Source organism: Pezoporus occidentalis, unplaced genomic scaffold, assembly GCF_034315485.1.
Source record: "Pezoporus occidentalis ecotype Australia unplaced genomic scaffold, CSIRO_AGI_Poc_V1 ctg268, whole genome shotgun sequence".
Classification (NCBI taxonomy): Eukaryota; Metazoa; Chordata; class Aves; order Psittaciformes; family Psittacidae; genus Pezoporus; species Pezoporus occidentalis.
The window spans coordinates 115,082-141,570 of record NW_026914589.1 but is presented as its reverse complement, the minus strand read 5'-3'; the positions used below and the strand labels follow the sequence as shown (position 1 = coordinate 141,570).

The following is a 26,489-nucleotide window of genomic DNA, read 5'->3' as shown; positions in this document are numbered from 1 at the left end:
AGACAAGGAAATATTAATGGAGAATACAATCAACACTAGAAAATAACAGACTGACCAAGCAAAGACTACAGAATTTCAGATCACAAATTTTACTTTGTTAAATTTTACTTTCAAAACCCTGCCTAAGCCATCTGGTTTCCAACTGCCTTCTCTATGCCAGTGACTGGCAGAAACGTTTCAACATTGCTTCAAGCTCCCCTGCAGCACAGCCCATCCCTGGATTCACTGACCCAGACAGAGCAAATGGAACAGAGAGAATCACTCTAAGAGGTAACTCTAAACTGCTGCTGAAATCTCTAAGTTTCTTACTGTGCTTATAATTTGTAAATAATGCTATGCCAAATTAGCCAGATCATTAGCTTAACTAAGTAAAATGGATTCCAACTGAAAAGCTTTTCATCTAACTGCACAAGCATATGAAAATGGGAAGAAAATAAAGCGTATCAATATCATAGTCAACAAGCAGATATCAGTCATCATTCTTGCATGAATTATGACCTGTATATGGAAAGCATCTGCTCTCTGCCCCCCTTTCCCTTCCCCAGACATTCTCTGGAGTAAGTCATTTTGGTCAGAACGATACTTAATCGGAATGCACATCTGCAAGAAAAGCTCAGCCTTAACCTGATATTGTAAATATCCATTCTCATGAGCTTTTTTTTTCAGGACTTGTCCATCCTACTAAGTTGTTATGAGTTATGCTTGGGAAGTTATTTTCCACTGATGGCAGAATACTGAGGTATGGGGAAGAACAGGAAAAACAGTTTTACTTTATCAGTTACATCAATACTCAAAAAGATGTCAGAGCAACATGATCAAAGGAATATTGCAACGTTTTTTACAAGATCTACCAAAGGGGGTTGCAAGTTATACCTTCTAAAACTGTGTTGTGATCCTCAACGTTTCCTCTCCCTTCCTCATAATTTCACTGTGAAAATAAATATCCAATGGCATTTACCTTGCAAAATCACTGTTACCAGGGAAGTGTATCTTACCATTTCCAATGGCCTGTGAGCTGTTTGCCCAGCTACCAATTGATGAAGTAGACTCCACTTCCAAGATGCTGCTACTATGAGACTTTGGGATGTTACGCCAGGCAGGAACCAATCCACCTGCTCGCTTCATATGAACATCCCTCCAAGAAGAGAAAAATTAGTTTACCATTTTATCAATTTCTCCAGGATAAATTATATCTATCTTTCCTTTCTTAGCATCACATAAATATTTATTTGCATTTTCATTTAAGTTTAAGAAAGCCTATCATCAGAAAATCTTCAGAAATACAGGGAAAGAGAAAGTTAACAAAGGGGAGAACAAAAATTCTGTTCTCCTCCATGACAGGATGCAATGCATATTAAACCTGTGGTCTGGTAGCTGTTCTCAACAAATTTGGACAGCTAAAAATCTATTATTCTGGCCATAAACAGTCTCAGTTTGTGAATGCCTGAAGCTTCCTGAGCCAAGAAGAGAAGCACACTATGCTGCCTATTTATTTTTGCATATAAATATTGCAAGTGTCTTGGAAGACTTCACTGAACCTCTCAAACTGAAAATGTCAAAGGTTTCTATACAAGAATACCGATTTCTCATTTTATACAAGGCTTCTCTCAAGCAACAGTTAAACAAAAAGGTCCATGCTTGTCCTTTGAACAAAATTTCAAAGGACAAGCATGAAGTTTGATAGTTTAGTTGAATTTTTGAATCACGGACTAACGGTACAACTACTTAGAAGTGCAATTTTAGTCAACATTTCTCATTTAATGAATCCCATTTCTTTCTCACTAGCAGTAAGCTATCATATATAGCTAATATACTGACAAGAAAATGAATCAAACTCACTCAGATTCCTATTCCACTTCTATTCCCCCCCTGCCCTAATAAACCTGTATTACAAGCTAGGAGCGCTGTTTTGCATTTGTAAAGAAACGTTCCATACCATTATGTAACTACAAAAACCAAATCAAGACTTCAATCACTCAAAAAATGCAGTTTCTTGAAATCTACCTGTGGGTACTTGAGCTTTCAGACAAGGGCAAGTCCAGACTAACAGGGCTGTTGCTGTTGCGCTCGCTGCTTTCATAGCCAGACTCCATCCTCTGTATTAGATGAGGCTGCTGATCCACCATATGATGCTGGGTGCCCCGGCCTAGCATACCATGCTTGTATCTGGCATTTGACTGGCTTGATCTTATTTCTTGAACAGTGTGTTCCTTTGCCTCATTCTCAATAAGCTCTTTACCTGTTAAGATGAATACAGCCGAGTAGAAGATCAAAACTTCAATATCATGCTTAAAACCAGAAGCTCTGTCTTAAGTATAAAACTAGCAATATTAAGCAGAAAAAAATCCCAACACTTTTACAGCATTCCTAGTAATATTAAGCAATAATCTATTCAACAAATCTACTTTTTAATCTCTCCCATACTTACCATATTCCTCTCACAGGTAACAATAAAGTATGGAAAGAAACTCTTTTCTTCCCCATAACTATTTGTATTATTGCAAGATCATTTTACAGCTTAGCCAACCTTATTTCCAGTTTATACTTGTTATCATACTCTGTCATAGCTACACCAAACGCTGCACTTTTAACATTATTTTGCCATGGACAGGAAATTTTTTTTTTAATTCTTCATTACTGATTTCACTGCCTTCCCACTTGCCTCTTGTTTGCTTCCTTTGCTCCCTTCCCTGGAACTGTGCTCTTCTCCCTTCACCTTCCCTATACATGTTTTTTTATGCTTTCCAATTCTTTTCAACATTTAGCTCTTTCGAGTTGGTATCATCTGTCCCTCCCTCTCTCCAGGCTCACTAATATCTGCATCAGCTTCCACACTAACCACAACTCTGCTGCCAGTCACACAAACCTCTTTTCATTCACACAGTATCCTTCAAGCAATCTGAGAGGCGAACACAGCAGCATAAAAAATCTGGAACTGGAACACACCTATTCTTCAAACCCTTTACAGTTTCAGGAGTATTCTTCAATTGATAGGGAGCAAAATAACCATTATATTCATTCGCAGACAGAAGAAAAGAAAGTAGGGGCTAGGGCAACAAAAAATACCCAAAGTTGTTTTACCACAGATTTTATTACCTTGAAAACCAGCAAAGCTGAGGACAAAGTCTCTGTACAAGTGTAAAGTGGCCCATAAAAATCATCACTGGCTGCCAAACTCTTATCCTCACAATGAGAATTCAGAAACATGTGAGGTACTCATAGCACCACAGTCTGAGCCATCATGCAAAACCATGATGAACTAGAGAAAACAACAGACCAATACAGAAGTCCATTACAAGGGATGAACTTCCAGATACTTAGCAGGTTAGTCTTGCATCCATTTAAGCAGCACAGGCAGTAATGTTTCTCTTATTATTTCCTTACATGTGAAATTTAGCAAATAATTATCACACATGCAGCACAAATATCCATACAGAAACTAGCCTTCAAGGACACGACTGGTGAGTCATGTCCACTGACCTAAATGCCATGTTCAAAATCTTATTTCCCTACTTTACTTAAACCAAATGGCATATAGGAGTATTACAAATTCCACACATTCAGAAATAAGTCTTTTTTTCTCAAACTCTTACCTGCTTCTTCAGAGAAGGGGCTAAGTTGAGTGTAGCCACAATGTTTCCTCTTGTCTTTACTGAAGATGCTGTCTATATTCAGAGACTCTCTTTTGGGTCTCCAGGTTGGCCGATACCTGCTAGATGAACTGGATTTAGACCCACTACTGGTACTCTCCACTTCCCAATCTCGAGAGTGTGCAGACAGGCTTCTTGAGTGTCGTGTTTCTGTCTGATCCACACTACTCCTTCCACGAGGGGAATTCTGGATGGTTTGAGAAATCTGCTGTGGTCTGCTGTGGATCATATTGCTCACTGTCTCTTTAAATTCCCTCAGCCTGCTTGTGCTGCTGGATGGTTTGGGGGCAGTTCTGGGGGCTTGTTTCTCCTTCAAGGTTTCTCCTGGAGTTTAGAGAGACAGCAAATGCCGTAAAAATAACTTCAGATTAAACTAGCAGCATCTTCAGCAGATTTTGGAAAGTAAAAACCAAAACAACCCCACATCCCCAGTGCAATAAAAAAAAACCCTAAGCCAACCAACACCCCCAAACAAACAAACAAAACAAGCAGAAACAGGACAAAATACAGAGATGTAACAAACACGGAGGGAAATGCATTTGTCTTAAAAACATGCATAAGGAGATACTGATATCTAAAAATAGCATCTCCTGCCTTCACTATGGTATCCTGATGATTGAGCCTCATCTCCTTTTCGCCGGGAACGGCTAGAACTCCTCTTGCGGTCTGCCAGTGAGCCCTTTTTGGAAACATGTCTCTGATTGCACTCACTGTCAGTCAGGTGCCCTGGAAGGACAGAAGAACACAACAGAGATGACAAGAGCCTTCGGACTGAGTGTTCTGTGCACTAACAGCGGCAGGGCTTTCCTGCTCCTTAGAAGCTGCAGATATGCCAATGCTAACTGGCAAGTATGGGTTAATTTCTGTATCCAAAAGTTTTTTTGGTTTTGTATGGGGAGTGTGTTCAGTTTTTAAGGTCACGAAAGATAAATACAGCCCCTGCAAGGATAATTAACCAGCTCCTGTCTGGTTAATGAGAGCTCATCCACAGGGAGAGGAAAAAGCTGACTCTGATTTGTCTTCTAGAGCAAGGACACCACTTTCTTGCTGCCTGAATACTTTTTCAGTTTTAGCAGCCACAAACACAAAACTCCTGACAACAGCTTGCTTGACATTACTCTGTTGAATAAAGACTCAAACACATGAACGAATCACCATTTAATAATAAATTACTGCACATCATCAGCTGCTCTGCACTATTTATCTACACTCTCTCTGCCTGTAGCAAATACTAGGTAATATGAGTTAGCTTACTCTACAGTGAAGAAGCCTCAGTTGGCTCTCAAGGGTAAGCCAGCTAATTTGCATCTGTCACAAACTAAGAGCGTACACAACATCAACATTGATCAGCTGACACACGACAACATTCCCTTACTACAGCTCATGTGTCTGAGTGCTAATATTTTCTCTTGCACACAGTTTATTCCCCATTTCCTCACATCAAATGTAAATTAACAGTATTTGACATCACAAGTTTTCTCTATTGTCTTTTCTTAATTTTATGGTTCTCACACATTCACAGACCTAAACCTGTAAGCACAAACACACGCATGGCTTTACTCACGTGAGTAGTCCCAAGCAGAGATGCAGGATAAGAAGGGAATTTATGAATAAGCTACAAAGACTTTTTTCTAGCCTTTATATTACCAACTTTCACCTTGCATAGGATGATAGGAAAGGGAAGCCCCTACTACCCAATAGTGGATTAACAACCCCGAGACTATAGAGCTGGCTGTTCTGAGCCTTCCCCCTTCTCTAAAAAATTAACATTAAAAATTAACATTTAAAACAGATTTTACACATGAAAATGTACTTTCAACAGCTGAAAAAAAGTAATTCACTTCAACTACAATTGCTATAGAGATACTACAATATATGAATGGGAAGGAATCCAAACAACAAAAAGCAAGCTATCCAAGACTCGCATTTCTATTCGTTTGCAAAGTGGAAAGTGATTCTGTAGCCAAATTCTTTAGAAACAAGAAAATTACATAAAAGAAAAGAAATTAAGTAAGTCAAATAGAAATGTTGGCAGTGAAAACAGAAGATGTGCAGCATTTAGGTGAGCATAAGTCAGTGCTTTGGGAGAATTTTCTTCTTCCTTTACAGCATGGACTCACACATCTTTCAGGGACTGAAAGAACAGTATTATCTTAGAATTTGTAGTGGCTCCCCTCAAGACAGAAGAGGCTTATGCTTCACTTCAGAGTGTACAACTTCTCTAGTTCAACATTTTTCCCCAAAAAGTCCTTTCAACCTGGTAGGGAGTGCTTCATTAGTATTCTTCCAGTACTTTAACAGAAACTATTTAAAGGCTGCTAGCTTTGCATAAATATTTTCTTCTCCTTTCATAAGCTGCAAATTTTGTTCTATTGTCACTGGACATTTAATAGCCATGGAAGAGATGCCTACAATCCAAAAGTCTGCATGACCAGGCTTTGTTGTCTGTACTTGGATCCTCTAGAACAAATGCACGGTTATAGGAATTGCAATACCAAGAATGTATGTTAACACTTTACACTCATTTTTTTAATTCACTAAAATAACAAGCCAGGATTTCTGTCTGGGTACCCAGTCATATGCTTAAAAGGTGTCCCTTGCTGCATGTATCACCTAAACGCCTCATCCTCCAGAGATGGGATGGCTTCATAAGCAAACAGCGATACTCAAAGGAAAAGTTTGGGGGTTTGTAGGGGTTGTGCGTGTGTCTAAGAATGTTAGAGAAGAGAATGAAATCAAACGGGTTAAGACAGAACACCCCCTACTCCCTCCCACTGTAATCTCAGTTGCATGAATGGGGCAGCCAGAATACGCACATTTTTCTCAGCAGCACAGGTTGGCGGGAACCAGAGAGGGCTTATGCAGCCACTCTTCATGCCCCCATTCTGAAGTAACTGGGTGCCCGAGGTCATACAACCCAATGGTGGTCCTTCCCTGGAGGACGATGTGGGACAGAGTCCATAATTTTCTGGGCTGAAGTAGTGGGCAAATGGCCATAAAATGAAGAATCCTGCTCTTGCCCAGAATGAGTCAGTTGACAGGTCAATGTGGATGGCTTCTTTATAGCCCCACGGATCAGCATTTGGTGACAGAGCAGTTGTATCAGTTGGCAGCCTGACTTTTTTGGAAAGGTTTTGGGTAGGTAAAAAAAGGGGAAATGCCCAGACAGGTGGCTAGCTAAGGGGGCAGGCTGACTACAGCTAAAGCTGAATCAGGGAGGATGAGGACAACTGAATTAGGTAGAGAGACAGGCTAAGCTGAAGGGAATAACACAGGATAGAATCAGTAGGAGAAGAAAGAAAAAGAAAGGGAGAAAGTCACTAAAAATGACATAACAAAAGGTTACATGCTGAACTTCATGCTTAAATGTTTGCAACCATCCCCTTACCCTACTTTTCTGCAAACTTCTGCATGGCAAGTTTTGCAGGGAAGATCTAATCAAATAAACTCTGTGCCAGTTTTGCAGACTATATAAACAATATTCCACTAGCATTTTCAATTTTGTCCCCTCATCACTCAAATTCTGCTCCAACTTTTACTTCTTTCTCACACTCTACCAAGGACTCTGACTGGAACATAATATTAAGTATTTGCCAAAACAATGGAAGTACTGTCTGGCTATTTAAAAACACGTATTACTGTTACTTGGACCTCTGATGAAGAATCAAAAAAGTACTGAAGAAAATTAACTTGAAACATTTTTCCAGATTTTAGATGTGAAATATATTTGTATCACAGAGTCTTTCAAATGAACCAAATATGCATATAGTCACAATGCAAGAGAGAACTATTCTGCAACTAAAAGGACAAAGTGGCATAATCTCTGTTGACACACTGGTGCAACAAACAGTTGATTCAACTCTAATACAGTCTTAGACAGTCTACTTAAGGCACAGTAAAGTGACTTTTCAAACAGACTTAGCAAATCATATTTCTGATGATTAAGAAGTCTGACTTTAACTCATGCACTACTTTTTCACAAGTCATGTCAGAGCTCCTGTATGCAGAAACAGGCTGGCTAGGGTCACTGGGCCTGAGAAATAGAGGAGATCTAAGCCTTCAGACTTCCAGCTAACCTCTTTTCAACTAAAAAAGTGTTCAGCTGCCTGAAGAAACATGCATATATATTGTCTTCTCACTGCAGATTCTCACTTAACTTGCTTCCATAGCAGAGGCAGGAAATCATCCTATGCTCCTTCCTGGTGCTGTAAATATTACTACCAACACCCACTTACATAGAAAGTCCTTAGTCCCCAACTATGAGATTCTGGTGATGAAAGTGCCTTTCCCAGACAGCTGCCACTCCTGAAATGAAGTAACTGCCCACAGACAAGCAAGTAGCACACACAGCACTTACCAAAACTTATAATGGCACTGCACAAACTTAGAGAAGTATGTAACAAAAACAGTAGGTACGATTGTGGATAGCAGAAAATATGCCAGTAACTGTTTGTCTGGCTAGATAAAAGTCTACAAAAGCCAACAAGACATTTAAAATCATGCTTATTTTTTTGTGAATGCTCATGGTTCATTACAAACCAAAAACATTTAGGATACTAAACTGGTCACCATTCTCTTATAGGTTGTATATAGAGACATTTTTCCCTGGAATCCACTGCAACCATATTTAATGACAATCACACAGATATAACAGTATCTGCTACCTGTGTCCCTGCTGCTTTGTGAAGCTGCATCATTCTCCACATTGTAGATGACTGTCCCCTGAGAGTCAGAGGAGAAGTGACTGACCACAGACTCATGGTGTGCCTGTTTATAAGGATAGCTGTCTGTAGAGGAATCTGTCCTGGTATCACTCGATATGGAAGGTTCTCTCCCTAGGGAATGAAGCAATGTCAAATTTCAATCTTTTGGGGCTATTATTTAAGTCAGAAAAGGCTAAAAAAAGAGAACAGAGGAAACTGCACAAAATTTAACAGAAAAACAGAGTACCAAACATAAAAACTTATATTCAAGGATGCCAAAACTTATGGGAAAAGTCCTCTCCTTTTGAAGAGGAAAGAGATAGTAATTCCTTCTGCAAACCTTTCTTTCATTCTCTCTGGTAACTCCAGATTTATCAAATCCTTTTATTACACAAAATAAAACTATGTCCATTGGACTGAAAGTACACATTAGCACCACACAAATTATTCTTCATTAATTTTCAACACTGTCAAGTGTAATTAAAATATGAAATACACTGCTTCAGGGGAAGTCAAAGTTAAAAAATTAATCAAGTACAAAATATTAGTACAGGTAACAAGAACATCACAAGTTATAATAATTAGTGCATTTAATCTACTATGAAACAAACGCTTACCTAGCAAAACTTTATACTGAAATTGTATTATCTAAAGCAAAGTAACCTGTTGCTTCTCAAGAAGCTAGCACTGATCCTCTGCACAAGTTGGGTACTGAAATGATTCAAATCATGATTCAGTTACTCCTAAGCTCATTCAAAGGAGAGAAGAAGACAACCTCCTCCCACCACTTTCAGTCCATAAAAGTAAAAATCTGAACATAGTTTGAAGACAGCTGGCCATTTTACATGTGATGTATACACTCCTGAATATATAAAATATTCATTTCATATTTGTTTCTCACTGGAGAAGTTAAAGAAGAAATAAAGAAATTCAAGAAGAAAGTCATTCTCACCTGCCCACGGCAGGGGGGTTGGAACTAGATGAACTTAAGGTCCTTTCCAACCCTAATTATTCTATGATTCTATTCTATGATTCTATGTTTAATTGCAAACTCAGCCTGAGGGCACTTCACGGCTTTGCTAAAAGCAAATCGTGCAGCTGATGTCCTATTTAAGGATGGCCAACAAATTCTGAAGTCAGAACTTCCCCCACCTCCTTACAGATAAAAGATGTCACTGTCTAAAGAAGTATAGAATACTTAATGGAATTGACACTTGCAGAAAGACGAATGTAGGCAACAGGAATCAGTGCTGTGGAACTGAGTACTATAAAACGATTTGTAAACTGAAGTCTTTATTCAAGAGAAAATCAAAAACATTAAGAGGAGTTGTTTCCACTTAGCTTCACAACATTTCATAGCAGCACCTGACAATCTTCCCTCCATAATTTGTAGTATCAGATATTGATATGATTAGAGGCATTTTTCAGATTCCCTTGACAAAATTTCAGGTACAATATTGTGATTAACAGCATAAGAATACGCAGTCTTCGCTCGTTTCTGAATTATGGACTGTGGATATCTAATAATACTGGGGAATTCAGAAGCAGCTGTAGTTACACTTAGTGAGAGACAAGCAGGCCACCTGGAAAAGGTCTATTAGGATAGAAAACCCTGGATATCACCAAGGCTAGAAAATAATTCTATTTGACAGGAAAACATATAGGGTATGGTCTTCTCCTGGCACTTCAACCTACAGTAGCTCATAAAGTCTCTCAAAATCAGTGCTGAACACTGCAGGCTACAAGAATAAGCCTTGAGGACGCGCCAAGAGTTTCTGAAATGCAAGAGCAGGTTACTCACTATAGCCTTATGAATTTTATCTGAAAGGAAACACCTTTAAATATATATATATTTGTTTTCAGCTTCCTGAAGTAATTTTAGAATACAACAGTATTAGATACTGCAGAGACAATAAGTAGAAGGGTTATCTACGTATTTCCTGGAGATCAATCAGCAGAACTACAAGGCAAGTTTACAGCGTATATTGATCTGAAGCTTGTAGAAGTGCTCACAAATGACAGAGAGCACCACTCTCCCTCCTTCAAACTTCCTTTTTTGTTTGTTTGTTTGGAACAGGAAGACAGATTTATAAATTGTGATGCATCTTGTCAAGTAAGAAGTGAAGGTCATCTTACCACTGGTTTTATTTGCATTTATCTTTAAGAAGAGTTGGGAGATTTATTTCATTACCAGTAGACTGTCAACACACAAATAAGGAGACAGCAGATGTTCTCTACAGATTCATTGATGAGTAAGTATAAAGTTAGCTGTTGGCCAGCAAAACCGTAAAAGATTCTTGGAATTAGTTGCATGAATAGGCTATAATCCTGTCAGAAAGTTAGCATTTTTGGTTTTAGTCTCAACCTTGATGTTCTTGGCAACTTAAAAACACATCTGTAATTCAGGATATTCTCTGCAAACATCCAAAACCAGAAACAATCTTCTTTCGCAAAGCCATTAAATATAAACTGGGTGAAAATAAGAGCTGGATCTATCTGGATTGAAATTGCGTATCTCTCTCAGAATTTATCTATTCTTCTTTAAGTGAGGCCTCAACTGGTGTGACTAAATGTCTGCAATTATCCAGAACAACAGCCTGTTCAGATCACTACTGGTATCTTGAGCAGACCAAGTTCTAACCTCTGAAGCACCTTATTTGGACATACCCAATTCAACAAACTATCAGTAATACGAAGAATTCAGGAAGTAGCAATGTGTTGAAGACCTCTGAGATGTTAAGTGCTACATATCTATTGTTGCAGATCTTTTTTAATGCAAAACAAACCATGAAAAATGAAGAAGCAAACATGATCTATGCATATAAGCCTTTGCCAATCCCTTCCCCTTCAGTCTCCACAAATTGGTTTGTATCTCTTGCGCTGCTTTATCTAAGTAAAAGACAAGCCAAAGGCTGAAGGTAAGCTGCACTGATTCTGTCTCTCTTCTTATTTTTAATTCAATGGTATTTCTTCCCCTTCCCCCCACATCCTTTCACCATCCTAGCTAAGGACTCATTTATGACATTTCCTTAATATTTCTTTTCCCTAGCTTCCCTACTATGTTTAATTCTGCAGCTTCCTTTAATTTTTTTTTCATGTGTTTGTGCATCTCTGGTCTTGTTCCCTTTCTGACAAGGATTTATGATGGATTTATGAACTCAGACACTGAAGTTACCAGTTACTGTTCTTCTCTATGTCCATGCCATCAGGTCCTTAATTATTTTTTTATTTTAGCTTCTTTCTCCAAACCCTTCTGGAAAAGATTGCTACCCAAACAATAAACAGTCTTGGAAAGGGAAAGGTTCAAAGTTGAAACGCTAGAAGTTCTCTTCAGAATTCTAGATCAGCTTTGACAAGCAATAAGAACCCCTGGTAACAAAACCACATTCAAACCCGAAGAATTCACATGCAGCATTACAGCATAAAGGTATAAGGCATATACTGCTGACCTGAGTCTTCGCTATCATAGCAAGTCCTGCTATATTGCTGTAAATCCACCTGAGGGGGCAAGTCTTGTGTTGACACTGGAGTTCCTCTTGGATCTGCATACAGCAGCAGCAAAGGCTGATAGTGACCTTTAATGCACTTTGTCACAACATCTTTCCATTTTGGACCAATCTGAATTAACAACAACAATAAAAGAATGCATAAAAATATAATAAGCTCTGTTCAGCCCCCCATCATACTTCTTTCAGAGTTTTATTTTCCTCTGTCATTTTTTAACTCTTTCTATATGCAATATTGAAATGGACTCTCCAAGACAAGTCTGGAACCAACCTAACTAAAATCAAGGTATTCATCATCTTATGGCTGAACACAATTCCTAATAAAGCATGACTAGAAAAATAATCTTTCCCTTTCAGATTTTTCCCCCCAATAAAAACCTTTTCATCCTCAAAAATGTTTTTAACTTTGCAGTCAAAAAAAAAATTGTTAAAATGTCTTAATCCATAAAAACATGAATAAAAAAATACATCAACATCATGACAGCAGATTCAAGTCAAAGCTAACCATTTTGGTGTGGGTATTTCTGTTGTTACAGAACCTCTGCAAGCATTTTGACAGGCCAGAGAATATTTCATACAGTTATATAAATCTCAAAAGCATTCCAAACGCACTAATACATATTTCACCTAACACACTGAATATGTATTCCAACAGATTTACACCATGCATGAGTATTCTGCTAAAGCACTGTGCCACCTATCTTTGTTTTGCTGCAGAGAAATGTGACTGAACAAATGCAAGGATTAGAGTTTTTCCTTTGAGACTGAGCTTGGCATGACTACAGGAGAAAATTTTCCTCTCTCATCTTTATGCTTCCATGACTTGAAGGAAAAAAAGGGCAGTGGTGTGAAATAATGTCAAACAAACTAATGGGATGTAATAACAGTGTGCTGAGATTCCAGCACTGGTATCTTTAATGCCAAGGGCCTCATGCTTAGTGAAAAGGGGACAAAAAAGCACTAACAGAAGCAGAAAAATTGTTGTTGGCAGCAACCACTAGGGAAGACTGGCATCAAGATACTTCAACAAAGAACCCAAAAAGCAGGCACCAAATAGCTATACTGCTTGTCAGCAAGGGAGAGATGTATGCTAGCTGTGTGCTCAAGCAAACTGTAGGATTTCAAAAAACAGCATAAAAGCAAGACAGGTAGCCAACACAACACAACTAAGAATAGGGCTTCTGAGACTACTGATATTCTTTTTTGAGAATGTTTTACTTTGCTCAGAAAAAGGTGCAACAGAGTTCAGGATCTTGGTGGAAAAACATCCAAATTTCCTTGAAATCTGTAGAAAACAGTATGGATATACACACAAGTAGCTTATTCTAAACGTTAATTTCTCACCTCTTTGACATGAGCATCATCAAAGTACATCCACTTGCGGATTTTAGTTTGGAAGAAGAATGTAGAATAGTGTTTTCCATAGTAACAGATCATTCCCACCAAATACAGCTCCGAGTGTTTTGCTCTGTCATCAGTTACTCTGAAGAAGAGCTTCAAGAAGGGAGTTAATAAAAATGAAAGAAGAAATTAATAAAATGCCCAGAATTTTACATACTGTTATGTTTGAAGACCTCCAAGTACTACAGAGAGGTGCCAGGTTTTTACTTTAATGATCAGAAAAATAAGGCAATAAATACTTAAGTAATTAACCAATGTTTAAGCAAGCTCAGTGACACAGATTAGGAATAGATGCCTATCAACTCAAGAGATTCTCAAGATTCAAGTTAGTCTGGGAGACTGTGGCTGCACTTTAAGGAAGACATCTACAACAATAATAGAATACCTTTTTGGTATCTGGGGTAGCATTCTATTCTGAAAATCTGTATTCTCTGTGTCATGCCACCTGATTATATCAAATATTGTTAAAACACTCATTCCTCTTTGTTTTGTAGAAACAAAGCTTTTCTGACAGTGAATAGCCGACATTTATTCTGACTTAAGCTAAGACAAATTCATAACACCACCACATAAAAGATAAACTGCATACATTTGTAGGTCAAAAGAAGTCAGCGCACAGAGAAAAACTGTTTTCTATTTAGTTGACCGTGTTTTATTTAAAAATGCATAGGACTCATTTTCTAGTGCGTTACTGCTTTACTGTGCAAGGACCACACTGTTTCATAACCACATTTCCGTTAACTTGCACTGATTTTGGTACACTGTGCATTGGCAATGCATTTTTTAAATGTATGTGTGGGTAGATATATTTAATTATTTTAATGTAATAGCTCAACAGTACAGTGAGACACAGATACAATTTGTTATACCAATAGTTCAGCTCTAAAGCATCAGCTAATGTAGAATAAGTGAATCCTTAGGGCACAAACCTCCAGATACTAAACACTCTCAATTTAATCTATCTTTCAATCACACAGTGCCAGCCACCATCTCTCAGATTGCTCAGTTATAAATAGCTCTTAAGTGTTATGACCACATACTTCAATGAAAAGGATTTAAAGAAGCACACAAAAAAAAACCAAAAAACCATACCAGACGACTGAAACTACCAACAAACCCAGACAGCCCCAATCTTTCAAAAGAAACAGAAACAAACTCCTGTTATTCAAATGAAGGCTTACATATGTATTTTCATAGAAATAGCACAAACCCCAGTAAAGTTTCCTTACACTTGATTTTTTTTTTTTTCATTCAGACAAGCTTTGTTTTGTGGAGTAATTTTTAATTTTCAGCAAGTTCAGAAATTCAAGAAATATGCAAATACACTAGTATTTTCAGAAGGTTGTAATGCACTGAGAAACAGGTCAGATCTTTCAAACTGCTCTCTACTCCCCTATCTATAGACAATGAAAAGGTAAAGGCGGTGACATTTTACTTTTCTCAATCTGCTACTATAGACTACTGTGAGAAAAACTGTGTCTGTAAGCAGTGTCAAAATACAAAAACACTCACATCTCCCAGTTTAAGGCAAGTGCCCAAACTGTGAATCACATCTTCAGCCAGGTCAGAGTGGTCAGAGTCCCAGACTAAGCCAATGGTGATGATCTGTGGAGAGTTCATCAGCACACGACGAATACGGATCTTTTCCCCGCAGTTACTCTGAGGATTTTAATAAAACAAAGCATTGAATATAATCCTCCTATTATTATCATGTTAGGGCAAGGCACTAACAAGTAAGTTTCAAAAGTACAGCTTCCACAGAGGTGGTGGTGAAACAAAGCGGATAATACACTCAGTGTCAAGATAACGAGTTTCTTATGTCACAGATGAGGAGCATTAGCAAGACTATCTTGGATTTTCAAGTTTTAAAGTAAACATTGTTGATTCTTTTCATACTGCTAATAATGATTAAAAGGCATAGTGCAAGCAGGCTTCTGTAAAAAGAGATAAGCCAGCATACATGAAAGAGTCCAAAAATTCTTAGGAATTGGAGGGAAAGCTCACTTTCTTTGGATCAGAATCTCAGATTAAAAACTGTATTTACAGAGATTGATGCTTTCTACAACAGTGTCAAAAAAACATTCAGGTTCTGCTTTGCCGTAATAATTGGCTGCTGTTTTACAAGGCACTCATTAGAATAGTTAAACCCATATTCATATAAATGTGAGAGCAGATGGAAGATCTGCATGGCATTGTTCATCATGAAAAAAGAGTGCTATCTGAACTAATAACTATCACTTAACTTTAGTAAAAAGTGTTTTATCTTGTTTTAGGGTGGCAGGGATGACAACAGGGATGGGACATGGTGGGACAAGACAACATCTGTGTCGAAGTCTCTGCAACGCTCATTTTTGCCCTGTGGCAGGTCACAAAGGTACCTCTGCAAAATTCCAGGAAAAAAAACAAACAAACCAACCAAACCAACAAACAAACCCCAAAACCCAAAGCAACCAAAACATTTTCATACTGAGAACAGTTTCTCATCTCTACAGAGAGACCAGTTTCACAACTGAGTATAATTTCTGACACCACAATCAGGGAAGAGATCATAAAGCATTTCTTCCCCACAGCAGTCTAGAAAATTATCCAGAATTTCAGTCCCAATTATCAGACAGAAACAGAAAGAAATGAGCTTAACAACAAGGCACTGAAAGACAGATATTTTTTACAGGCAGAGGACGATGATATTTTGTCCTGGGTTCAGCAGTAGCAGTCATTTTTCTCCTTCTTAGTAGCTGGTGCTGTGATTTTGACTTTCAGCCTGCGAACAGCACTGATAATACTGATGTTTTCAGTTACTGCTTAGTAATGACCAAGGACTTCAGCAAAGCCTTTGACACAGTCTCCCACAGCATCCTCATGGCTAAATTGAGGAAGTGTGGACTGGATGACCAGGTAGTGAGGTGGACTGCGAACTGGCTGAAGGAGAGAAGCCAGAGAGTTGTAGTCTATGGGGCTGAGTCTAGTTGGAGGCCTGTAACTAGTGGAGTGCCTCAAGGGTCAGTACTGGGACCGGTATTATTTAATATATTCATCAGTGATTTAGATGAGGGAATTGAGTGTACTATCAGCAAGTTTGCTGATGACACTAAGCTGGGAGGAGTGGCTGACACGCCAGAAGGCTGTGCTGCCATCCAGCGAGACCTGGACAGGCTGGAGAGTTGGGCAGGGAATAACGGGATGAAATATAACAAGGGAAAGTGCAGAGTCCTGCATCTGGGCAGGAACAACCCCAGGTTCCAGTATAGGTTGGGGAACGACCTGCTAGAGAGCAGTGTAGGGGAGAGGGACCTGGGGGTCCTAGTGGACAACAGGATGACCATGAGCCAACACTGTGCCCTTGTGGCTAAGAAGGCCAATGGCATCCTGGGGTGTATTAGAAGGGCGGTGGTTAGTAGGTAGAGAGAGGGCCTCCTTCCCCTCTACTCTGCCCTGGTGAGACCCCATCTGGAATATTGTGTCCAGTTCTGGGCCCCTCAGTTCAAGAAGGACAGGGAGCTGCTGGAGAGAGTCCACTCCCTTATGAGGAAAGACTGAGGGAGCTGGGTCTCTATAGTTTAGAGAAGAGGAGACTGAGGGGTGACCTTATTAGTGTCTATAAATATATAAAGGGGGAATGTCAGTCTACTCAGTGGCAAACAATGATAGGACAAGGGGTAATGGGTGCAAACTGGAACACAAGAGGTTCCACTTAAACTTGAGAAGGAACTTCTTCTCAGTGAGGGTGACGGAACACTGGAACAGGCCCCAGGGAGGTTGTGGAGTCTCCTTCCCTGGAGACATTCAAAGCCCGCCTGGACACATTCCTGTGTAACGTTATCTAGGTGTTCCTGCTCTGGCAGGGGGATTGGACTAGATGATCTTTTGAGGTCCCTTCCAATCTCCATCATACTGTGATACTGTGACTTTCCAAATCTCACGCTTTGCCACGGAGGAGGGGAAGTCGGGAGGAAGCAGAGACAGGACACCTGACCCAAACCAACCAAAGAGGTATTCCATACCACAGCACGTCATGCCTGCTATATAAACTGGGGCCAGTTACCTGGATGGGTTAGATCACTGCTCAGTCGGGCTGGCTATCGGTCGGCAGGTGGTGAGCGGTTGTATTCTCTTCCCTTGTTACCTCCCTTATCATTATTATTATTGGTGGTAGCAGCAGTGGTTTGTGTTATACCTTAGTTACTGTTCTTATCTCAACCCATAGGAGTTTCATTCTTTCGATTCTCCTCCCCATCCCTTTGGGAGCAGAGGGGAGGAAGAAGGGGGAGTGAGCAAACAGCTGCGTGGTTTCTGAGTGACAGGCTGGGCTTAAACCACGACATGTTTAAATGTAGATTATGAGGCTTTAATATTGAGGTGTCTATATTCACACGCGTTTTGCAAGGGTCATTCAAAGTACAAGCATTCCTGTGGATTACTACAACAAACCTATCTCACTCTTAAATTGTCTTCTTTCCTTCAGCTAACTAACATCATCATTTTCTGCAAGAAAGGAGGAATATGGTATCCTGATAAAAGTTTCCCTTGCGTGACTTTCAGGCTATCCTTAGCTAAGCCTCAAAAGAAAAATTTCCCAAATAGAAAAAGAAAGGGGCAGCAAGTAGTAAGCAATTTTATCCCACTGATTATTTCAGAGTTAAATAGCAGTTCCACCTGACAAAGAATGTCTATTAAATTTCCCACACCTCAGTTACTAAATAGCTGGACGTGTACGAATCTTTTAGACAACAATACAATACCTTCATTTCTTGTACTCAGATGAGCCACTATTTGTCAATATTCCAAAAACCAAAATAATGTTTTGATGGAGACTAAGAGTGAAAGTTTCAGAATTACACATTACAGAACGTGGGGGGATAAAATGGAAATACACTGCCCCCAGGGAACATGTACACAAACCATTCCTGTTAGAGCCTGCAGTGCTTCACTGAGGACTGGTGAGGCATCTAACATTAGCATTACATGAAGCAGCAATTATGCATCTGTTTCCCACCCTACCTATTAATCAATATGTGAAAAAGTGTGATGATATCACAGTATGCTAGAGATTGGAAGGGACCTCAAAAGATCATCTAGTCCAATCCCCCTGCCGGAGCAGGAACACGTAGATAATGTTACACAGGAATGTGTCCAGGCGGGTTTTGAACGTCTCCAGGGAAGGAGACTCCACAACCTCCCTGGGCAGCCTGTTCCAGTGTTCCATCACCCTCACTGAGAAGAAGTTTCTTCTCAAGTTTAAGTGGAACCTCTTGTGTTCCAGTTTGTACCCATTACCCCTTGTCCTATCATTTTCTGCCACTGAGCAGAGCCTGGCTCCATCCTCGTGACACTCCCCCTTTATATATTTATATACACTAATAAGGTCACCCCTCAGTCTCCTCCAAACGATAGAGACCCAGCTCCCTCAGTCTTTCCTCATAAGGGAGATGCTCCACTCCCTTAATCATCTTAGTTGCCCTACACTGGACTCTCTCCAGCAGGTCCCTGTCCTTCTTGAACTGAGGGGCCCAGAACTGGACACAATATTCCAGATGGGGTCTCACCAGGGCAGAGTAGAGGGGAAGGAGGACCTCTCTCAACCTACTAACCACCCCCCTTCTAATACACCCCAGGATGCCACTGGCCTTCTTGGCCACAAGGGCACAGTGTTGGCTCATGGTCATCCTGTCGTCCACTAGGACCCCGAGGTCCCTCTCCCCTACACTGCTCTCTAACAGGTCGTTTCCCAACCTATACTGGAACCTGGGGTTGTTCCTGCCCAGATGCAGGACTCTACACTTTCCCTTGTTATATTTCATCAAGTTATTCCCTGCCCAACTCTCTGCCATCATCCATCCACCGTGTTATTTCCTCATAAAAGGCTAAGAGATTGGTCAAGCATGATTTCCCCTTGGTGAAGCCACGTTGACTGCCCCTGATAACCTTCTTAATCCTTGATATGCCTTAAGATGGCACCAAGGATAAGGTGTTCCATCACTTTCCCAGGGATGGAGGTGAGGCTGACTGGTCTATAGTTACCCGGGTCCTCCTTGCCTTTTGAAGACTGGAGTGACATTTGCTTTCCTTCAGTTCTCAGACACCTCTCCCATTTCCCAAGACCTGGTAAAGATGATGGAGAGTGGTCTAGCAATGACTTCCGCCAGTTCCCTCAGCACCCACGGGTGCATCCCATCTGGACCCATGGATTTATGGCTGTCCAGATTGCTCTCTTCTTGCATACTTATCTGCAGCCCTGGATCTGGACATACTCAAAAGGCAGAACAAGATACCAAACTCCTCTTTTTGAAACTGAGCCCTTACAATTTAAAGAAAAAAGAAGTATTTACATGAAGCTTTTACAGACTTGATTCAGCTGAATTTTGTCAAGATTTTTACTGCATAGCAGAATGGAACATCTTTAAGAATAACAGCCTGTGACAATGAACTGGACATATGCGGTAATTGGTTTTAAGTGGTTAAATGCCAGTCATCACTCACAGCTTAGCCTACAAATTCTGGTCAGTTTCTCCCACACTCCTCACTGAAAAACAAGCCAATACTCCCTCAGACTTTCTGTGATAATTCCTGCCTTTGGCACAACTCTTGCAGATATACTGTGTAGGCTATAAGCTTTTCACTGTCAGGATACTCTCTGGCAGTGGGAAGCAGCAGTCCTTTTCTCTTTCCTTTCACTCTGATCAACATTTTGGCTGTAAGCTGCAGGTTTAGTAGTATGGCCAACAGATCAATTTATTCTACTCACTGCTGGTGATACATATGGGTGCTTGGGATATAGACAGTAGTAGCCTGGGGAACATAAAGAAGGACTACAGAGCCCTGGAAGAGGTGGTATGGGGCTCTGGAGCTCAGACAGTCTTTTTGTCAATTCTCCAGGATACAGGGGAGGACCTAAAAAAAGGTAGGAGGATTAGCCAGGTTAATAACTGGTTAGAACAGTTGTGCCATAGTCAGGGGTTGGGGTATTAAGAAAATGGGACCCAAGTTTGTAGGCCAGGTCTAGTGGGGGCTGGTGGAGCTGGTCTTAGTGAAAGAGCAGTTTTGGTAGGAGTCATGCCAGACTGGTCAAGGAGGCTTTAAACTAGATGTGTTGGGGGAGGGGAGCATCATTCCATCCCAACACACCCAGTCAGTTACCAGAACCTATAATAAATGCCTGTAGCAATGTAGAGATATCCCAGCCGCTCCAGCCAATGAGCCGGCTTCAGCTGGAGCTTGACTCAGATGCCTCGATACAAATGCCCGCAGCATGGGGAACAAACAAGAGGAATGACAGATGTGTGCACATCTACAGGGGTATGATATAATAGGAATCACAGAAACATGGTGGGATGGCTCCTATGACTGGAGTGTTGGAATGGAAGGTTACAGGCTCTTTAGAAAAGACAGGCCCAGCAGACGGGGAGGGGGAGTTGCCCTTTATGTCAGGGATAGGCTGGAGAGTATGGAACTCTGTCTGGGGAGAGGCGAGCAGTTAACAGAGAGTTTGTGGGTCAGGGTTAAAGGGAAAATCGCTGCAGAAGACATTACTGTGGGGATCTGTTACAGACCACCTGATCAAGGAGAACCTGCGGATGAAGCACTCTACAGACAGACAGGAAAAGCCTCACACACACAGGCCCTTGTTCTCATGGGCGACTTCAACCACCCTGACATCTGTTGGAATGATGGTAGGGCCCAGCACAAGCCATCCAGGAGGTTCCTTGATTGTGTGGAAGACAACTTCCTTCTGCAAGTAATAGGGGAGCCGACAAGGAGAGGTGCCATGCCTGACCTCGTGCTCACCAGCAGGGAAGGATTCATTGGAAATGTGATGCTCCAGGGCAGCCTTGGATGCAGCGATCACAAGATGGTCAAATTTGAGATCCTCAGGACAGTGAGAAGAGCGTGCAGCAAGCTCACTGCCCTGGACTTCAAAAGAGCAGACTCTGGCCTCTTCAGGAACCTGCTTAGTAGAGGTTCCATGGGATATAGCCCTAGAGGGCAGGGGAGCCCAAGACTCTTGGTTGATATTCAAGGGTCACCTGCTACAAGCTCAGGAGTGTTGCATCCCAACTAGAAGGAAGCGCAGCAGGAGGCCCAGGAGACCTCCTTGGATGGATAAGGAGCTGCTGAGGAAAATTCAAGGGAAAAAAGAGGCTTATAAAAAGTGGAAGCAAGGACAGACGGCACGGGAAGAACACAGGGATGTTGTCCGGGAAGCCAGGGACCAGGTTAGGAAAGCTAAGGCCCAGTTAGAATTAAACTTGGCTAGGGATGTTAAGGATAACAGGAAGGGATTCTATAGGTACGCTGTGAATTAAAGACAGACTAGGGACAACGTAGGCCCCCTCTGGAAGCTATCAGGAGAAATGGCTACCCTGGATTTGAAGAAGGCTGAGGTTCTGAATGACTTCTCTGCCTCAGTCTTCACTGGCAAAGGCTCTGACCACACCATCCAAGGCTTCAAAGGCAGACGCAGGGACTGTGAGAATGAAGACCCTAAGCCCACTGTAGGAGAGGATCTGGTTCGAGACCATCTTAAGAACCTGAATGTACACAAGTCCATGGGACCTGATGAAATCCATCCGCAGGTCTTGAAAGAGCTGGAGAATGAAGTTGCTAAGCTGCTGGCCATCATGTTTGAGAAATCATGGCAGTCAGGTGAAGTTCCCGATGACTGGAAAAAAGGAAATATAACCCCCATTTTCAAGAAGGGGAAAATGGATGACCCAGGGAACTACAGACCAGTCAGTCTCACCTCTGTGCCTGGCAAAATCTTGGAGCAGATTCTCCTGGAAGGCATGCTAAGGCACATGAAAAACAACAAGGTGCTTGGTGACAGCCAGCATGGCTTCACTAAGGGGAAATCCTGCCTGACCAATCTGGTGGCCTTCTATAATGGGGCTACAGAACTGATGGACAGGGGTAGAGCAGTTGATGTCATCTGCCTGGACTTGTGCAAAGAGTTCGACACTGTCCCACACGACATCCTTGTCTCTAAATTGGAGAGACATTAATTTGATGGAAGGACCATTCGGTGGATGAAGAACTGGCTGGATGGCCGCACGCAAAGAGTCGTGGTGTCCCTCACGGATTGGTGTTGGGACCAGTCTTGTGTTTCGTTGATATGCTGGAGGGAAGGAATGCCATCCAGGGGGACCCTGACGCACTTGTGAGGTGGGCTGATGCCAACCTCATGAAGTTTAACCATGCCAAGTGCAAGGTCCTACACCAGGTTCAGTGCAATCCCAGGCACAGCTACAGGTTGGGCAAAGAAGAGATTCAGAGCAACCCTCCAGAGAAGGACTTGGGGGTGTTGGTCAATGAGAAAACAGACATGAGCTGGCAGTGTGCACTTGCAGCCCAGATAGCCAACCGTATCCTGGGCTGCATCAAAAGGAGCATGACCAGCAGGTCCAAGGAGGTGATCCTGCCCCTTTACTCTGCTCTTGTGAGACCTCACCTGGAGCACTGTGTGCAGTTCTGGTGTCCTCAACATAAAAAGGACATGGAACTGTTGGAACAAGTCCAGAGGAGGGCCACAAGGATGATCAGGGGACTGGAGCAGCTCCCGTATGAAGACAGGCTGAGAAGGTTGGGGCTGGTCAGCCTGGAGAAGAGAAGGCTGTGTGGAGACCTCATAGCAGCCTTCCAGTATCTGAAGAGGGGGCTATAGGGATGCTGGGGAGGGACTTTTCATTAGGGACTGTAGTGACAGGACAAGGGGTAACGGGTTAAAACTTAAACAGGGAAAGTTTAGATTGGATATAAGGAGGAAGTTCTTTCCTGTTAGGGTGGTGAGGCACTGGAATAGGTTGACCAGGGAGGTTATGAATGCTCCATCCCTGGCAGTGTTCAAGTCCAGGTTGGATGAGGACTTGGGTGATATGGTTTAGTGTGAGGTGTCCCTTCCCATGGCAGGGGGGTTGGAACTTTATAATCTTAAGGTCCTTTCCAACCCTAATTATTCTATGATTCTATGATTCCAACTAAGAGGTAGTAATGAAGTTGGATGGAAGCTTATCTAAGCAAAACTACTAATTTCGTACACATGATTAGTAACTGATGCAAAAGTTCTGTATGTGCTACTGAAGTTCTGCAGGTACTACTGAAAATACTGTACCATAATTAATCCTTTCTCATGCTATTATTATAGATGAAGCACACTAGCCTCAACAGAAACAATCATTAAAGAAACAGGGTGAAGTGTGGAAGCACTGTTCTAAAAAGCTTAGCTAATCAAAACCGTGGTAACTTACAGACATTTCCTATAAAAAGACAGCCTCCAAATTCTTTGTCAATTCCATTTCATTAGGTAAGATACCAGAAATTTCATCATAGGATGAAAGCAGCGTGATTGCAGCTTCATGTAATCCTACCGCTGGAGGCTTCACCAACTCTCAGTGAAGCTGAACAGCAAACATATGGTAAGTACTTCTAGCAGAAACAGACATGAACAGGAATGGATTGTGGCCATTCCTTGAGATGAACATAAGCATTTCCAATTATTGCCCCTCACCACCTTTTTTCATTGTTTCTAACTCTCTGATGCATTCATTTTTAGTTTCCACCCAAAACCCTCTGAAGCATTCATTTTTAGTTTCCACAGTATTTCTACTCCTCTTCTCACTACTTCATCTAGCCAAAGAAGCACTCAACAGAGGTAGTGAATTCAAACACCAAGAAAACTCTTTATCATGATGAGCTGAACCTTGAAAATGCTTACATTAAAGGTACACATCAGTGTAATACACTAAACCTCTTCTGTCCTTTTTGTATCCTTCTCCTCCCCACACCCCCCCCACCAAGGAAAACTAAGGATACTAACTGGACAATTTCGTAGGTCTCCCATTGTGCTGGCATTCTGTAGTAGCTCTCCAAACATATCTGGCGTGGGTTTCTCTCGTCTCTCCAGCATACATATAGCTTGATTGCTTCAGTATAGAGAAAGCACAAGGGGAAAAGAAAAGTTTAATAACAAAATAAAAGCACAAACCCACATTACAGAAGTATATGTTTCACTTAAATTTTATTAAAAGAGCCTTAAAACTACGCAACATTTTTTTACATTTAATATTATAGTACAGAAAAATCACATAATTATTCAGTGTGATTTACTACATCTTCCATGACAATACTGCATAAAGAAAACAACTGTAACTTAAAATAGAAACAGTTTGTAGTTCGGCTTAAAATTTACATCTTAAAAGCCAACTTCAGGCTTTTTTATTTATATGGATAAATACTTGGTTTCAAAATGAAGCATTTGCCTCATAATGCTTCCCTTCAGTAACCACAACCCTAGTAAAGTAGCACAGTAAAGCACATCCTTAATAATAAAGCTATAGACAAAAATAGCACGATAGTCAACTAATTTCAACTGTCCAAGTTGAAAGATGACAGTAAGTATGCAAGAATATTAGGGCTCAAAGCATGCTCAACCTTAAAATGCTTTAAGTAAATATATTACTTTTTATTGATGATTTTAAAATATCTTGTGACTTAAAATTTGAGATATTTAATATAAAATACTGAATACCATTTACACAACTTTATTCCTGGCCAGAAAACATACTATTTATACTTTTATAATAAATAATATTCTGAATACCCAGTGTCTGTTGATGACCTAAAGGAAAACTACAGTTCGATGGAACAGCAGGTAGCAGCCATAAGGGGGAATGCTTTACAGTACTCCTGATACACTTGTAAAATGGTAGCTTTTAACAGATCTGCATGAGAAGAGTAACTGGCAGTTTTCAAGACAGTTTTTGGGGGGCTCTGTAAATACATATCTCACACAAGAGAAGTTTTCACCCAATTAAAATTTCAAGACAAAAGCAAATCAGACTCCTACCTCAATCAGATTTAAGCAGCTTGTAACTGAGCAGCAATCTACTAAAAGAAGACTACAGCTAGAGCTATTGCTCCGTGCACAATAGAATAGTTAGGGTTGGAAAGGACCTTAAGTTCCAACCCCAATGCCATGGGCAGGGATGCTTCATCCTAGACCATCTCCTTTAATGAAAGGTTATGGTGACCAGGGGAGTTCCCCCGTAACTAGAGAAAGCAGGAGCTACATATCCATCCAAGAAAGAGGGTTTGAGGAACTACAGGCTGGTGACAGTACCTGAGGTGATGACAGATCAAAACCCCCTTCGAAATCAACTCCAGGCATATGAAGGACAAGAAAGTACATCAGAGCAGGCAGCAATGATTTACCAAAGGCAAAATACGCTTGACCTACATGATTTTCTCCTGTCATAAAACAATGGGTTCTGCTGAGGAAGTGAGAGCAGTAAATATCACTTGGTCTCTAGGAAGTTTTCCAATCACGTACTGCATTCTTATGGTCAAACTGGGAGGTGTGGGCTGCCTGAGTAGAATACAGCTGGACCTTCAGGCTCAGAGGACCAAAACATAACCAGCAGTCAGTCAAGAGTTGTGGTTCCTCAGGGGTTAATACTGGGGCTGATGCTATTTAACATTTTCATTAACAACCTGGATGATGAATCAGAATACACCCACATCAGGTTTACAGATGACATCAAACTGGATGGAGCAGTCAATATACAGAAAAGGAGTGCTGCCATCCAGAAGGTTCTTGACAGATTGGAGGAATGAGCTGATAGGAATCTCATGAAATTCATTAAAGGAAAATAAAAAAAGTCTTGCACCTCAGACGAAGCACACTTGGTGCAGCAGTACTGGCTAGGCACTGAAGAGCTGAGGAGCAACACTGCAGAAAGCTTAAGGACAAGCTGAACATAAGCCAGACTCTTTGCAGAAGCGAACAGAGAAAGGACAAGAAGTAAAAGATGCAGAAAGGGAAATTCTGATTGGATATAAGGAAAAAAAAATTCACACTACGTCATTAAGCACTGGAAGAAGCAGCCCAGAGAAGTCATGGAATTTCTATCCTTGAACGTTTTCCAAACTCAGCACAAAACCCCAGTCAGCTTCATCTAGAATTGAAGTTAGCACTGCTTTGAACAGGACAATGGAGTAGATGTACAAAGGTCCTTTGCAGAGTAATTCTTTTTTTATCTTTCTTAACTCACCTGCTCACATATTAAGGTTTTTCAAAACATAAACCATGAGACCTTGCCCCTACAGCTGTCAGATTCAGAATCACAAACAAGAAGACACACTGATCCATGCCTAAAGTGATATCTTCTGCTCCACTAAAACCTCACGTTCTTTCTCACAGTTATCAAAGCTCCACCAACTTTAATCAAACCATGTTCTGA

At 40.9% G+C, this 26,489-nt stretch overlaps 1 protein-coding gene across 5 annotated transcripts in view; it reads right to left on the bottom strand.

The window, feature by feature from the left end:
* The window catches only part of USP54 (ubiquitin specific peptidase 54), a 109,315-nt gene that overhangs the window by 15,372 nt on the left and 67,454 nt on the right, over window positions 1–26,489 (bottom strand). For all 5 annotated transcript variants that reach the window (XM_062624461.1, XM_062624464.1, XM_062624465.1 and 2 more), the window contains 9 exons: window positions 24,068–24,173; window positions 14,773–14,919; window positions 13,204–13,353; window positions 11,803–11,971; window positions 8,315–8,485; window positions 4,245–4,376; window positions 3,594–3,974; window positions 2,005–2,239; window positions 996–1,135 (listed from right to left, as the gene is read on the bottom strand). In XM_062624461.1, coding sequence (XP_062480445.1) covers window positions 996–1,135; window positions 2,005–2,239; window positions 3,594–3,974; window positions 4,245–4,376; window positions 8,315–8,485; window positions 11,803–11,971; window positions 13,204–13,353; window positions 14,773–14,919; window positions 24,068–24,173 — 1,631 coding nt within the window. The remainder of the gene's footprint in view (window positions 1–995; window positions 1,136–2,004; window positions 2,240–3,593; window positions 3,975–4,244; window positions 4,377–8,314; window positions 8,486–11,802; window positions 11,972–13,203; window positions 13,354–14,772; window positions 14,920–24,067; window positions 24,174–26,489) is intronic.